At 40.6% G+C, this 13359-nt stretch overlaps 2 protein-coding genes across 3 annotated transcripts in view; both read right to left on the bottom strand.

Annotated features, from left to right (window-relative positions):
• The window catches only part of cavin4a (caveolae associated protein 4a), a 225517-nt gene that overhangs the window by 180302 nt on the left and 31856 nt on the right, over window positions 1–13359 (bottom strand). The window lies entirely within an intron of this gene.
• On the bottom strand, window positions 896–13323 carry ift57 (intraflagellar transport 57 homolog (Chlamydomonas)). 2 transcript variants are annotated; one of them, XM_083992024.1, is made up of 11 exons: window positions 12793–13323; window positions 11417–11591; window positions 10364–10482; window positions 8412–8502; window positions 6604–6675; window positions 6369–6491; window positions 5608–5679; window positions 4843–4974; window positions 3805–3867; window positions 2739–2805; window positions 896–1229 (listed from the first exon to the last, which is right to left on the bottom strand). In XM_083992024.1, the coding sequence occupies exons 1-11, from the start codon at window positions 12951–12953 to the stop codon at window positions 1000–1002; spliced, it is 1305 nt and encodes a 434-aa protein (XP_083848150.1). In that variant the 5' UTR covers window positions 12954–13323; the 3' UTR covers window positions 896–999. The 2 variants fall into 2 exon arrangements, with proteins under 2 accessions (XP_083848150.1, XP_083848151.1); XM_083992025.1 differs by having other exon boundaries at window positions 4944–4974.

Genomic DNA, 13359 nt, shown 5'->3' with positions numbered 1-13359 from the left:
CTTGATGTTGCATTCACGTGAAATCGGGCAGACGTCAGACAGACAACAGACGCTGCATGTAACAGGGTAAACAAGCGTCTATGTAAACAAGTGGTCCGCCAGCACGAGGCTAAACAATACAGGCCTGACAACATGTTGTCATGGTGATGTGGTATTGTTTTACCGTCTTTCTCTGGTGGAGTAAAATGACATCCGGTTGGTTTGCCGACGGCCGTCTGCCTGACTGCACCTGAATGCAACACCAGTGCCTCCGTCCTTCCTCACACTACACAGTGGTGACAGTTTTAACAGGCCGAGCCCACAGCTCCGACTTGTATTCTAAGGTACGAGAAAGCTTTCATTTGTATGCGGGTGTGATTCCACTTCAGTGAAATACGTATTTATGAAAGACATGTTTGATTTTTGCTAATAAAAAGTCAATACTGGGACTTTAAAGGGATAGTTCACCCAAGATTGAAATTTCACTCATTATCTACTCACCCTCATGTGGACTAAGGGCTGGGAGTCCAAATTTGACAAACCAGGAAGAGGAGCTTTGAGAAGCTTCCGCTACAAAACAAGCTTGAAATATAGACTTATTTAATTTTTTTCGGGACAATTTCGCATGTCGGGGCTTCAATACAAGACGGACATTACATACGAGCAGCATGGAGGTATTTGGATGTTTTTTGGTGTGTCTTTTTGTTACGAAGACAGTTGGTATCCATTTGCAACCGTTATATGGACATGCACTGCTACGCCGAGACCCCCTGTAACTCAGAGAAGCCACGGAGGACTCTGAAACTTCTCCCAGCCCTTAGTCCACATGAGGGGGAGGAGATAATGAGTGACATTTAAATTTTGGGTGAACTATCCCTTTAATAAACACAGAGCAGCTGATGAGGATGAGTTGGTATAAAAGTTTATTGAACGACAGAATAAATAAGGACATAAGGAGTTTAGTGCTGTGATCAAACTATAGAAAAGGTTTTATTAGTGCTCATGTGACTGTCGGTGACTCTAGGTGAAGGGCCTGTTGCTGGCGGCGGTCGTCATGGCGCTGGTCGTCATGGCGCTGGCGGCGGCGGCGTGCTCTGGGATGTTGGTGGCGTGCATGTCCCGCGTCATGTTGCTCTTCTCCTTGAGCTTGGCCTGCAGCAGCGTGTGCTGCACCACGCCCACGCGCACGTCCATCTGCACGATCTCCTGCTTCAGCTTCGTCAGGCTCTGTTTGATCTTCACCACCGGCGCTGAGGATGATGGGATGTCAGGTCAGGTTACTTAGCAACATGGCAAGCCATTTTAACATTTAAAAAGCCAGATTGGATATGTGTTGTAGATATCTGTAATTCAGATTTGCCGAATCAAAAAGAATATTTCAGATATCCGCAACTACGTTCTTCCTATAGGACAAATGACGTCACTTTTGCCGTTCATGTGTATGGGGTTTGTCATTACAGATATCTACAATTCAGTTACAGATATCCACTATGTGAATTATGGATATCTGTAACTGAATTATGACTAGTACTAATTCCAGTTATAGATATCTACAATTTGATTCTGACTAGTCATTAATTCAACTCAATTACAGATATCTACATGTCCCTTTTCAGATATCTTAAATTAAGTTTTGACTATAGGCGAAATGACGTTGTAGATATCTCAAACTGGAATTAGTACTAGTCGTAATTCAGTTACAGATATCCGTAATTCACACAGTGGATATCTGCAATTTAAAGGGATGGTAGCCTTTTTTTTAAAAAGTGGGGTTGTATGATCTATATTTGGCCCCTAAGTACTTAAATTGCAGTAGAAGACTCTCTACACTCCTCCCGTTAGCAACGCCAGCCCATAATAGCCCTGCCCAGAGCTTTACAACATACATTGTTGTGAACAGACCCAAAGAAACGGCCTATTTTCACGACCTAAAAGAGGTTTTACCTGAAAAAAAATACACAGTTTCATTGTTCGCTATAATATAATTTTTTCCAGCCCTTCAAAGTGCAGGAAAAACACAGTTTTTATTTGGACCTAACCAACTCACGTATCCCTCCGCCCAGGGTTAGCGCCCGCCGATCAGCAGTTGGTTAGGTCCAAATAAAAACTGTGTTTTTCCTGCACTTTGAAGGGCTGGAAAATTTATATTATAGCGAACAATGGGACTGTGTTTTTTTTTTTTCAGGTAAAACCTCTTTTAGGCCGTGAAAATAGGCTGTTTCTTTGGGTCCATTCACAACAATGTATGTTGTAAATCTCTGGGCAGGGCTATTATGGGCTGGCGTTGCTAACGGGAGGAGTGCAGAGAGTCTTCTACTGCAATTAAAGTACTTAGGGGCTATTTGTAGATCATACAACCCCACTTTAAAAAAAATGCTACTATCCCTTTAATTGTAGATATCTGTAATGATAAACCCCATACACATGAACGGCAAAATTGACGTCATTTGTCCTAGGAAGAATTTAGTTGTGGATATCTGAAATGACAATTGTGGATAGGAAGAACGTAGTTGTGGATCTGAAATGTTCTTTTTGACTAGAGGCAAAACTGAATTACAGATATCTTGAATAAAAAATCCAACTATTCAAAAAGTAGTTACAACTAGTCAGAAAGACGTTGTTGATATCTACAATGTTAATTCTGGAGAGTCAAACTTAGCTTTTAAATGTTAAATCTGCTTGTCAGTTGCCGTACAGCAACAAGGACAAAACGGTGCAGTGAAGGTGAAAATAAAAGACGAGAGAGTTGAGAGCTTCACCTCCGTCCGACATGCTGCTTCCTTTCTCCTCCATCTCCTGCTTCACCTTCTCCAGCTCCTCGCTCACCTGCAACACAGGCCATGACGTCACTTCCTGTTGCTCGTGGTGCGTTCAAGTACGACTCAGAACTCAGAGTTTTCAGAAGGAGCTTCTACAGAAGGTTTATTGCATTCATTTTTTCAGAGTAAAATATGTTTTTCTGACTTAGTGAGATTTCAAAATCCCACGGGAAGTTACCACCTTCAAATAACGTGAGGACTGATTTCAAAATAAAGGCGCTACATGATAATAGTTCTGTAATAACGGGTCGTTTCCTTTCAATATCAATCTGAATTTACAGGGAATTCACAGTGACAATAAGAAACGTTAGTGCTGCTTTTACTTTGAAAATCTACATCGACTTGTAAACTATGCAACTGAATCCGTTTTGGAGGGTTACCTTTATTTTGAAATCAGTCCTTACTCGCTCTTACTGTTGTATAAACATGCTAGTTTCAATCTGTTTCTGCTCCGTTCTGATTAATAGACAATCAATCGATCATAAATATGGATTTAAAGGCTCATTTACACATTTGTTTGCATCTCAATAAATTAAAATATCATGGAAAAGTTCATTTATGTCATTAATCTAATTCAAAAAGTGAAACTAACACATTATATAGATCCATTACACACAGAATGAAACATTTTGTGTCTTTTTTTATTTAATTTATTTTAATTGCAATGATTATGGCTCAAATGTAATGAAAATCTCAAATTCAGTATCTCAAAAAATGTGAATATTACAATAAAATAATTTAAAAAATACATTTTTAATATGTAAATGTTGTTCTTCTGTAAAGTTTCTCCATCTTTATGCTCTATAGACTTCTCCATGATATTATAATTAGATATTATTCTAATGTGCTGAGCTGCAGCTGTAACTGTGTGTTGTGAAGCAGTTGCAGTGACGTGTTTGAACCACACGGTGGCGCCGTAGATCTGACCAGGGATCAGCTGTGGTGTTTCTACATTAAAGGATTGAAACCGTGTCTTTGTGTTTGTGTTGATGGTGCGTTCACTGACCTCGGCCAGGACTCGGGTCCTCTCCGTCACTCCTCCGCTGGCCTGCTGGTAGCGCTCCTTCGCCTGAACACAGAGAGAGAAAAACTCTCTGATCAGGTTTCTACTCAACTACACCTTCACTTTTATCTAAATTTATTTTATTTTTATATAAATTCAACATGTGAAATGTTCACGGCTGTGAAATCAAACCTACATGTTCGTGTCTCTATGTTTCCTGTGTTTTATTACAACAACAACCTGAATTTATAACACTTTTATAACTAAACTAAACCAATTAACTACATATTAAAGGAGCTGTACGTAAGAAACGTGTGATAATAATCTGCCAACACGTCACCACAGACTAAGGAACCGTGTTACAGGGTTCACACTCTTTTCTTGAAATCATTTCCATTTCTTTTTGACAGTTGTACCTTCATTTTGTACAAATATTTGTTTCTATGTTTCTAAGTTATGCAATAATCTCTTACAGTTACATGTTTAGAAAATGTCTATGAATTTATCATAGAACAACACAAACATGGTGTCCAACACTGGAAACGTGACTCATCAACTCAAAGTCTCTAGTTTTCTCACTAGGCATTTTTTTTTTTAGAAAATAAATCCTTAGTGAGGTCTGAAAACGGCAAACAGAGCTCTGGTAGCTGATGTGGTTAATCTTTTTCCAGGACAACTGAAGCTTTTCCAGGACATTTGACCTTTTTTCTCATTTTCCATGTGTTTTCCATGACTGGAAAATTGGTCAACCATTTTCCAGGTTTTCTAGGTTTTTCAGGACAAGTGGGAACTCTGTGTTAATGTGAAACACTCATCTAACAACAACAGTTCAGTCACAATATTCACATTTCAACATTTTATCTGCAGCAGTGAATCATGTTTCCAGCTGCAGCTACGACCATCACAGTGGATTCTCTCTGACGTTACTAAACGTTAAAGACTCAGAAAGGTCTCGACTCTGCACCAGGAGGAGATCTGCAGGTTAAAAGAGGAGCAGCTGGTCTGGTGGACAGGTGAATGTCCCGGTCCAGGTGAGTCTACCTGGCTGAGTCTGGCCTGGGCGCTCCGGTATTCCTGGATCAGATGCTCCAGCTGGTTGTTGATGTATTTCTCTCTGCTGCTCACCTTCTCCAGAGTCTTACCGATGTCTTCCTGCAGCTTGTCCAGGTAGCTCTGAACAGACACAGAGGAGTTCAGTTTAGTCTCAGTCACTCACCAAACATTTAGATTTAGTTAAAGGCACATTTTAGTCTTTTAGTTTTGTTTAGTTTTAGTTAAACTTTAGTCCGTGGAAATCAGTTTTAGTCTCATTTTAGTCTTTTGATGTTTGAAGTTTCTCTTTTTCTTCCAGGATAATTTCTCTACAACACACACTGCACCATGGAGACAGATCACCGACATTAAAATCTGGCATTTAAAACAGAATTTGGCGTTGTAATAGAAGTTGTCTGTTATTTTAAACCCTGCCAGTAACTGAGTAACTGAAACTGAAAAAACAAAAAAACAGACAACTTCTATTACAACAACAGACTTTAATGTCAGTGATCTGGCTCCACACTGAACTGAATAAACCGAGACATAAATCTGTAACGTTTTCAGTCCGGTTCAGATGGAGCACGTCGCCCCCATTTGGCGGAAGTCACAATTACAAAAACAGAAAGAAATAAAGTAAAATAAGAAATAATAAAAAAGAAAATTAGGAAAAAAGAAAAGAAAAAAGAAACAGAAAAGGCCAGAGTTTGTTCCAGGAGGTTTGAGCTCCACACCGACGTGTCTGTGTTATCTACGTAGGGTCAGTGAACGCACCTTGGCGTCTTTGAGTGAGGACTTGATCCCGTCTCTGTGTTGATGCATCTGGTCCACGTGGATCCTCCAGTCCTGCACACACACACACACACACACACTCAGCCTTCAGACCTTTAACACTCACTCTGTCGGTTTTGATATTAGGAGATTTAGTATTAGCCTTTATTTAACCAGGTAAAAAGACCCGTTGAGATCAAGACACCGCCACGTCAAGCTGTAACCATTTACATCAGTGACACTTTTAACGTAACAGTTTTAGTTTGTGATAAAGACTATAGACCACTATGATGCTACAGAATTCAAAATAGGCTGGGATAAGGCAAAGTTTATCAAAAAAAAAAAACATTGCTCCACTCTCAAAAAACAAAAACAAAAATCTTCTTTTCTTTTTTTATGTACCGGTTCATCTTTGTTTTTTAAAAATGAATAAATTCACACACTTTTACAATGTTTTTTAGGACTCAAACTCTTGGACAGCTAATTCTGAAAAAATACCTTAAGATTTAAGACTTAATAAAATCGTGAAAAGACTTTTTAATACTTTTTAAGGGTCTTAATTTTCCCCAAATTGATTTATCACCTTTTAATACTTTTCAAGACCCCGCGGATACCCTGGAATATAGATGCTTTTATTTTGAAAAGAAAAGAAAAAGGCTGCAGTTGAGGGGGTGTGGTCTATACGAGTGGGCGTGGCCTGTGTGAGTGGGCGTGGCTTATCTAAAGTGGGCGTGACTTAGACAAAAGGGGGCGTGGCCTCTTACCTTGTTGTCCGTCCGTATCGTGACTTTGAGCTGAGGAAGAACTCTCTCCACCTCCAGCCTCCACTCGGCGGCGTCCACCTTGGCCTCCAGGATGTCGTCCGGCTTGGAGCACGGTTCCACTTCCTGTCGGGACACAACCACACCACAGTGTGACTGTCACGGTCACAGGGGGGGGAACGGGTTCGATTCCCCGACGTTAACACTAACACGCTGGGTTAGGAGCAGCTGAACTCACGCTGTGACTGGTCCGAAGCTTCAGAGCCTCCAGGTCCATCATCACGTTGTCGTCCTCGTCGTCAGGCTCCTCCTGCACACACACACACACACACACACACACACACACACACACACACACACACACACACACACACACACACACACACACACACACACACACACACACACACACACACACACACACACACACACACAGAGTCACAACAACACACACACGACCGAGAGATGACATCATTAGCTGTATGGACTGAGGATGTGATTCTGTGTGGTTCTGTTTCTCGGACAATAAACTGTTGAAATATCGGAAGTTTGGTTTGGTCGACTACTGTTGTGTGTCCCGACTGTGAGCTGTGGCTTTTAGCTTAGCTCGTTAGCTGGTATTTACTACATATTCTACTACAGTTTCTTTATTAGATTAATTTAATGCTGCCTGTTAATGTTGGGATGCTGCTGCCCAACTCCTGCTCCTCGGGCAAACGGAGCGAAGGCAAATACGTCTGAGGAGTTTATTGGTAAATAACTTAAAGAAATGGTGGCTAACATGCTAATTAGCTTGCTCTGGTAAAACACGACCGCATTGCATTGTGGGATACATACGGGAGTAGAAAGTAGTGTACATCGCTTCTTCACTCAATTTTGCGGTGCATTGTGGGTGTTTTGTCGTCCACTAGCTACATAGTGGATGAAATTAACCACGGAGAATTTGAACAACACTACAAAATAGCGAACACACTATATGTGTGGTTGCCTGGGAAAACCCGTCGGATGTCGCTGACGTTCGATTGTGGCAAATAGCCAAAATAGGTGGAAAAGTAGTATTTCCACGATTTTGATATTTTGTGTGATTCTGGTACTTTGAACTCCCTACTACACCGTGGTGAATAAATATTTTAAGAAAACAAAACGGAAAGTACTTATTTTTATGTTTTTGTGGCGAGTAAAGCTTTTCATTTTCACCTGAGACCACACAGCACAGCTGAGCTGCAGCAGCAGCGCTAGAGGAGACCATGGATGTATTATATTAACGGAGGAGACAGGTCCGTTGTCGTTGTAGAGGTAACATTCAAGGACCCTCGGAAAGCAGAGAATCCCACGATTCAGATGCTTTTTTACAGCTGATCTTTATCACAAACGGTTCGGAAGTTATAATATGTTGTTGATGTTTTGTAAAACATCTGCAAGTGCCGATTATACGTTCTGTTTAGCGCCGATGCTACGTCCTGTTTGGCATTGATGCTACGTTCGGATTAGCATCGATTCTATGCTAGGTTTAGCATCTGTTCCCGTACCACGTGATTACACGCACCCTATACAGTCCCTTGTCATAGAGGCACCATTCAAAGACCCTCGGAAAGCAGAAAACCACACGATTCTACAGTTTACAGCTCATCTCTATCATAAACGGTTCAGAAGTTGTTTAATGTTTTGTAAAACACTCGTCTTTAGAGGGTTAAAACAGCAACGTTCTAGTTAAAGCCTTTTTTCTCATTTTTCAGTTTGTTGGTCATAATAGATTAAAATGCCCATAACTTATCATCTGAAAGGGCTATCTCAGTCATTCAAACAGTTATGAATGGCTGAAAACTTCTAGTTTATGGAAATATCAAAAAATGAAAATGTCAAAATCCCACCATGTGAAGGGTTTTCCCAGGCCACCACACATATAGTTAGTGCACTACATCCGTGATGGGGGGAGATTTACAACACAGCTAAGGAGAAGAAGGAAAAGAAGGAGAAACAGAATAAGAACAAGAAGAAACAGAAGGAGGAGAAGCAGAAGGAGAAGCAGCAGCAGCAGAAACCTACGATCATCTCCTCCTCCACTTTGCTGAGTGTCAGCTCGGCGTCGTCCTCCATCACCGACTCTTCCTCTGTGGTTTCTGTCGGGTAGGTCGGTCTGAAACAGAGAGAGGTGATGTCACTGTGATGTCACCGTGATGTCACCGTTCACGCTATGAGATAATCATGTAACATGTACAGGAATCTTGAAGTTAATTCTAATACCCTTTTAATACTTTTTCAAGACCTTCTCAATATTTTTCAATACCTCACCGCCACTTCAAGCTGTAACCATTTATATCAGTGACACTTTGAACAGTTTTAGTTTGTGATAAAGACTATAGACCACTATGATGCTACAGAATTCAAAATAGGCTGGGATAAGGCAAAGTTTATCAAAAAAAACATTGCTCCACTCTCAAAAAACAAAAACAACAATCTTCTTTTCTTTTTTATGTACCAGTTTATCTTTGTTTTTTGTTTTTAATGAATACATTCACACACTTTTACAATTTTTTTTAGGACTCAAACTCTTGGACAGCTAATTCTGAAAAAAAAACCTTTATAAAGTTGTGAAAAGACTTTTAAATACTTTTTAAGGGTCTTAATTTTCCCCAAATTGATTTATCACCTTTTAATACTTTTCCAAAACCCCGCAGACACCATGTGTAACATTAGGAAACAGAGTTGTGTTAAGCTGCATTCACACCGGACCTTTTGTTTTTGTCACTGTCGCTCCAAAAAAATCGCTCTGTCACTCAGCTGCAGTCGCTCGGAGCCCCAGAGATTTTTTGCCTGAGCGATTAAAGGGATAGTTCACATCAAAATTCAAATTTCACTCATTATCTCCTCCCCCTCATGTGGACTAAGGGCTGGGAGAAGTTTCAGAGTCCTCCGTGGCTTCTCTGAGTTACAGGGGGTCTCGGCGTAGCAGTGCATGTCCATATAACGGTTGCAAATGGATATAACTTTTTTTCGTAACAAAAAGACACACCAAAAAACATCCAAATACCTCCATAGTGCTCGTATGTAATGTCCGTCTTGTATTGAAGCCCCGACATGAGAAATTGTTCCGAAAATAATTAAATAAGTCTATATTTCAAGCGTATTTGCAGCGGAAGTCCAAATTTGGACGGACCAGGGAGTGAGGTGAGTAGATAATGAGTGCAATTTGAAATTTGAGCGAACTATCCCTTTAAACGCTCAGTCGCTCGTTTACATTGACTTAACATGTAAACTACTCGTCGCCAGCGAGAAAAACTAAAGGTCCGGTGTGAAAGCAGCTTTAGAGGGAAATGCAGCCAGAACTACATTCAGACACGGCTGCTGGGCGGAGGGATTTCAGAAGAGAAAGTAGTTCCGAGTATTTGCTTCACGTGTAGTAATTAGGGTTGCAAAATATCAGGAATTTTCAAAGTTGGAAACTTTCCATGGGAATTAATGGGAATATATGGGAATCAACAAGAATATATGGGAATTAACAGGAATAAATCCTAAATGTACAAAATTGAAGGTTGGCCCTTAACAAGTTAATTAGTAATATTTTACTCAACATTCATGTTTTTGTTGTTCAGTAAAAGAATTGATTGTTCATACAAGAATTAAAACTTGATAAAGTTTTACTCACAAATAAATCTATTGAAATGTTTTTTAATTGTATTATTTTGCATGGATTTCTTCTTATGACAAACTAAATATTTACATTTACGTTTGGATATGATACAGTTTGTTTAAATTATCCCCAATTTCCAGTTAATTTCCAGTTAATTCCCATAAATTCCGAATAATTCCTATAAATTCCCATAAATCCCATGGAAAGTTTCCAATTTGGAACATTTCCAAGATTCCTCAGCTTAATTTCCCATGCAAAGTTTCTGGAAATTTACTGGAAATTTTCCTCCCCTTTGCAACCCTATAGTCGTGATGTTACATAATTCTACGTTATGATGTCACAGCGTGGTGGAGGAAAGCCGTGTTACCTCCTGAAGGAGAAGCTGCTCCTCCTCAGAGCCTCCTCAGCCAGTCGGTCCAGAACCAGACACACAAACTCTCCAGAGCCGGACTTCAGCTTGGAGGGAGGGAAGTCCACCTTCACTCCCTGAGACACAGAGAGAGGATCCTCATCAGCCTCCTTTTTAAATCTGACATTAAAGGCTAAAGCTGTAATATATGTATTCATACTTTAAATCTCTGTTAAAGTCAAACCTCTTCTCACCACAGTTGACACCTTGACTTTTATCCTGTTATTAGCTTTTACTGGTATTTTATCTTATCTTACTTATTGTTTCTATTGTCTTAACTTACATTGTTAAAGGGATAGTTCAACATTTTGGCAAATTGGCCCATTGCCATAATCCCTATAGTCATAGCAGTAGGTTCGTTACCTTTAATTGTCGGTGCAAGCTGTTTTTAGAACGGTGGAGCAGAGCCGTGAGCTGCTCAGAGCTACGCTACGGAGGCTCATTATGGGATTTCTTTGGTTTCCCTCATCAAACTCATCAAATACACAATCCAACAACTCCACAACGCTCTGGTGGACAAGTTGTGAGCTGTACATTCACCACGCTATGAGATAATAACACAACGTTACCACACAGAGTTGTTTTAGAGGGAAATACAGAGACTGTTGATGAAAAACTGTCCCTGAAGGCAACGCGCATCAGTGGTTTTGCATGAATTTACCTCTAAAACAAAATGTTGAACTATCCCTTTAATCTTTGTTGTTTTCCTACTGTTTTTATTGATATTTGCTGAAACTGGACTGTCTTCATGTGTTTTTAAATGAGCTATTTAATAAAATCTGAGTTGAGTTGAGTTGAGCAGCTGTTCAGAGTTTAAAATGCTCCATTAGAAATAAATGAATCAACCAGACTCTGAATCTCCTCAGACATTCGATGATGATCATTTTTTTGAAACTTTGTTGTGGTTTTATCAGTTTCTTTGTTTCGTTCTTGTCCGTTTTTTCCTTTTCTATCTCACTCAGAATGAACTATGAAGAGTTTGACAGCAGCAGCAGCAGCTCAGTGACTCACGAAGGCCCGCAGCTCGGCCAGGATGTTGGACACGGTGGCGTTGGGCTCGTCGTGCTCCTGCGGCTCGGTGAACGGCCGGCCCGCCACGGTGATGAGCCACGCCGCGATGACGGTGAACAGGTAGAACTGCTCGCCGGGGTTGGACGCCAGGTACGGACTGGACACGAAGTAATGTCTGAGGGAGGGAAAAAAAAACACACTTTAATCTTTCTTTTATTTATTCACTTTATGACTTTATGTTTCATTGTGTGTTGTGTGTGACATTAATAAAGCTTAGACAGGTTTGTTCAATCTGAGATCACACATGGAGCCTCCTCATATTCATATTTCAGCAGAAAATTATTCTTTATGTTTGTGATGTTAATGTATATTTTGTAAATTAGGTAATATCTAATTAAATATGCGCTAAATTTGCACGTATTTCCAGAACAGAAATCTGAACAATGGATAAAGCCCCTTTCAAAATTCTTGTTGTATTTTGTTGACATATTAGAGTCAGAAGTTTTTACAGAGGAGATTTTGGATATCTCTTTTTTTCACTCTGTAAATGAGAAAATACTGTCACCAGCCCTAAGAAAATCAAATGTCTCCATGTTTTTAGGAATAAAATGTTGTATAAATCAGGTTTTGAGTGATATATCAACAATCCCCTCTGTAAAATATCTTCAGAATATAGAAAGGGATCAAACTGGAAGGTCTGGTGTCTGTAAGTGCTGCTGAAGTGGAGATTTCTAGCTCAAAAACCCATTTTGAGAAAACGACCTTCAAAGATTTGTACTGTAAAATTGCACAGATTTTTATTGTCAATCCTACTTTTATGATTTATTGTTTATATAAAAGAAATGATAATTTTTGGAGCCACATCATTGTTCACTGTGTAGTGTGAGGAAGGACGGAGGCACTGGTGTTGCATTCAGGTGCAGTCAGGCAGACGGCCGTCGCAAACCGACCGGATGTCATTTTTTGGGTCAGGTAAACAATACCACATCACCATGACAACATATTGTCACGCCTGTATTGATTTGCCTCGTGCTGGCGGACCACTTGTTTACATAGACGCTTGTTTATCCTGTTACATGCAGCGTCTGTTGTCTGTCTGACGTCTGCCCGATTTCACGTGAATGCAACATCAAGAATACGTTCAGATATGCAACCGCACCGCTAGATGGGGTTGAATTCCTACACATTACACCTTTAATGTGGATTTTCTACCGTTTCTTTCCACTATTGTGAAAGAAGACGTGTTAAGGAAGCAAAATAGCCCAAAATCTCTCTCAAAAAAAGAAAAGAAAATAGTGTTTTTTCCTGTAGTGTCTTGACTTTATATTGTACTTTATATAAACGCCTTGTTTTGTTTCTCTCATCCTGCTCCTCACCTGGACAGGTTCTTCATGTTGTGTCTGGTCAGAACTTCCTCCTCGTAGTTGAGCAGCTTCAGTTTCTCCAGTAAACTCTCCATCAGCACGAAGCCGTGATGAGCCGCTCCGGGGCCGCGGTCCTCCTCCTCCCCCCGCCGGTGGCCGCCGTCCTCCGCCATCAGCCGCTCCTCTCCTCTCCTCACCGGCGGCAGCGGCGGCTCAGGTTGATACGAGACACGATAAGATAAAAATAAAATGGAAAAATAAACCCGTGCTGCTGCTAACCTGTTCGAGCCCCGGTTTGTTTTGTTTCCGGTCCGTTGTCAGGGGCAACCGAGAGCTAGCCGGCTAGGTGGCTAACGTTATAGCCGCTGGTGGTGAAGTCATGCTTAACTACGTAACTCAAACATTTATTGTCAGTGTGCACGGTGTAAACTCATCGGTTGTTGGTCAAGTTTATATATATATAAAAAAAATATGGACGTTAAACGGCTGAAATCCTCCACAGAGACGAGCTGAGTGTCACTGTTACAGCTACTGGTGTTAGCATCGGCACCAGGCCGCCGCCATCTTGTTCCGCTTCTT

The sequence above is a fragment of the Trachurus trachurus genome (assembly GCF_905171665.1).
Source record: "Trachurus trachurus genome assembly, chromosome: 17".
Classification (NCBI taxonomy): Eukaryota; Metazoa; Chordata; class Actinopteri; order Carangiformes; family Carangidae; genus Trachurus; species Trachurus trachurus.
The sequence above is the reverse complement of the archived record's forward strand: the minus strand, read 5'-3'. Positions and strand labels throughout refer to the sequence as shown.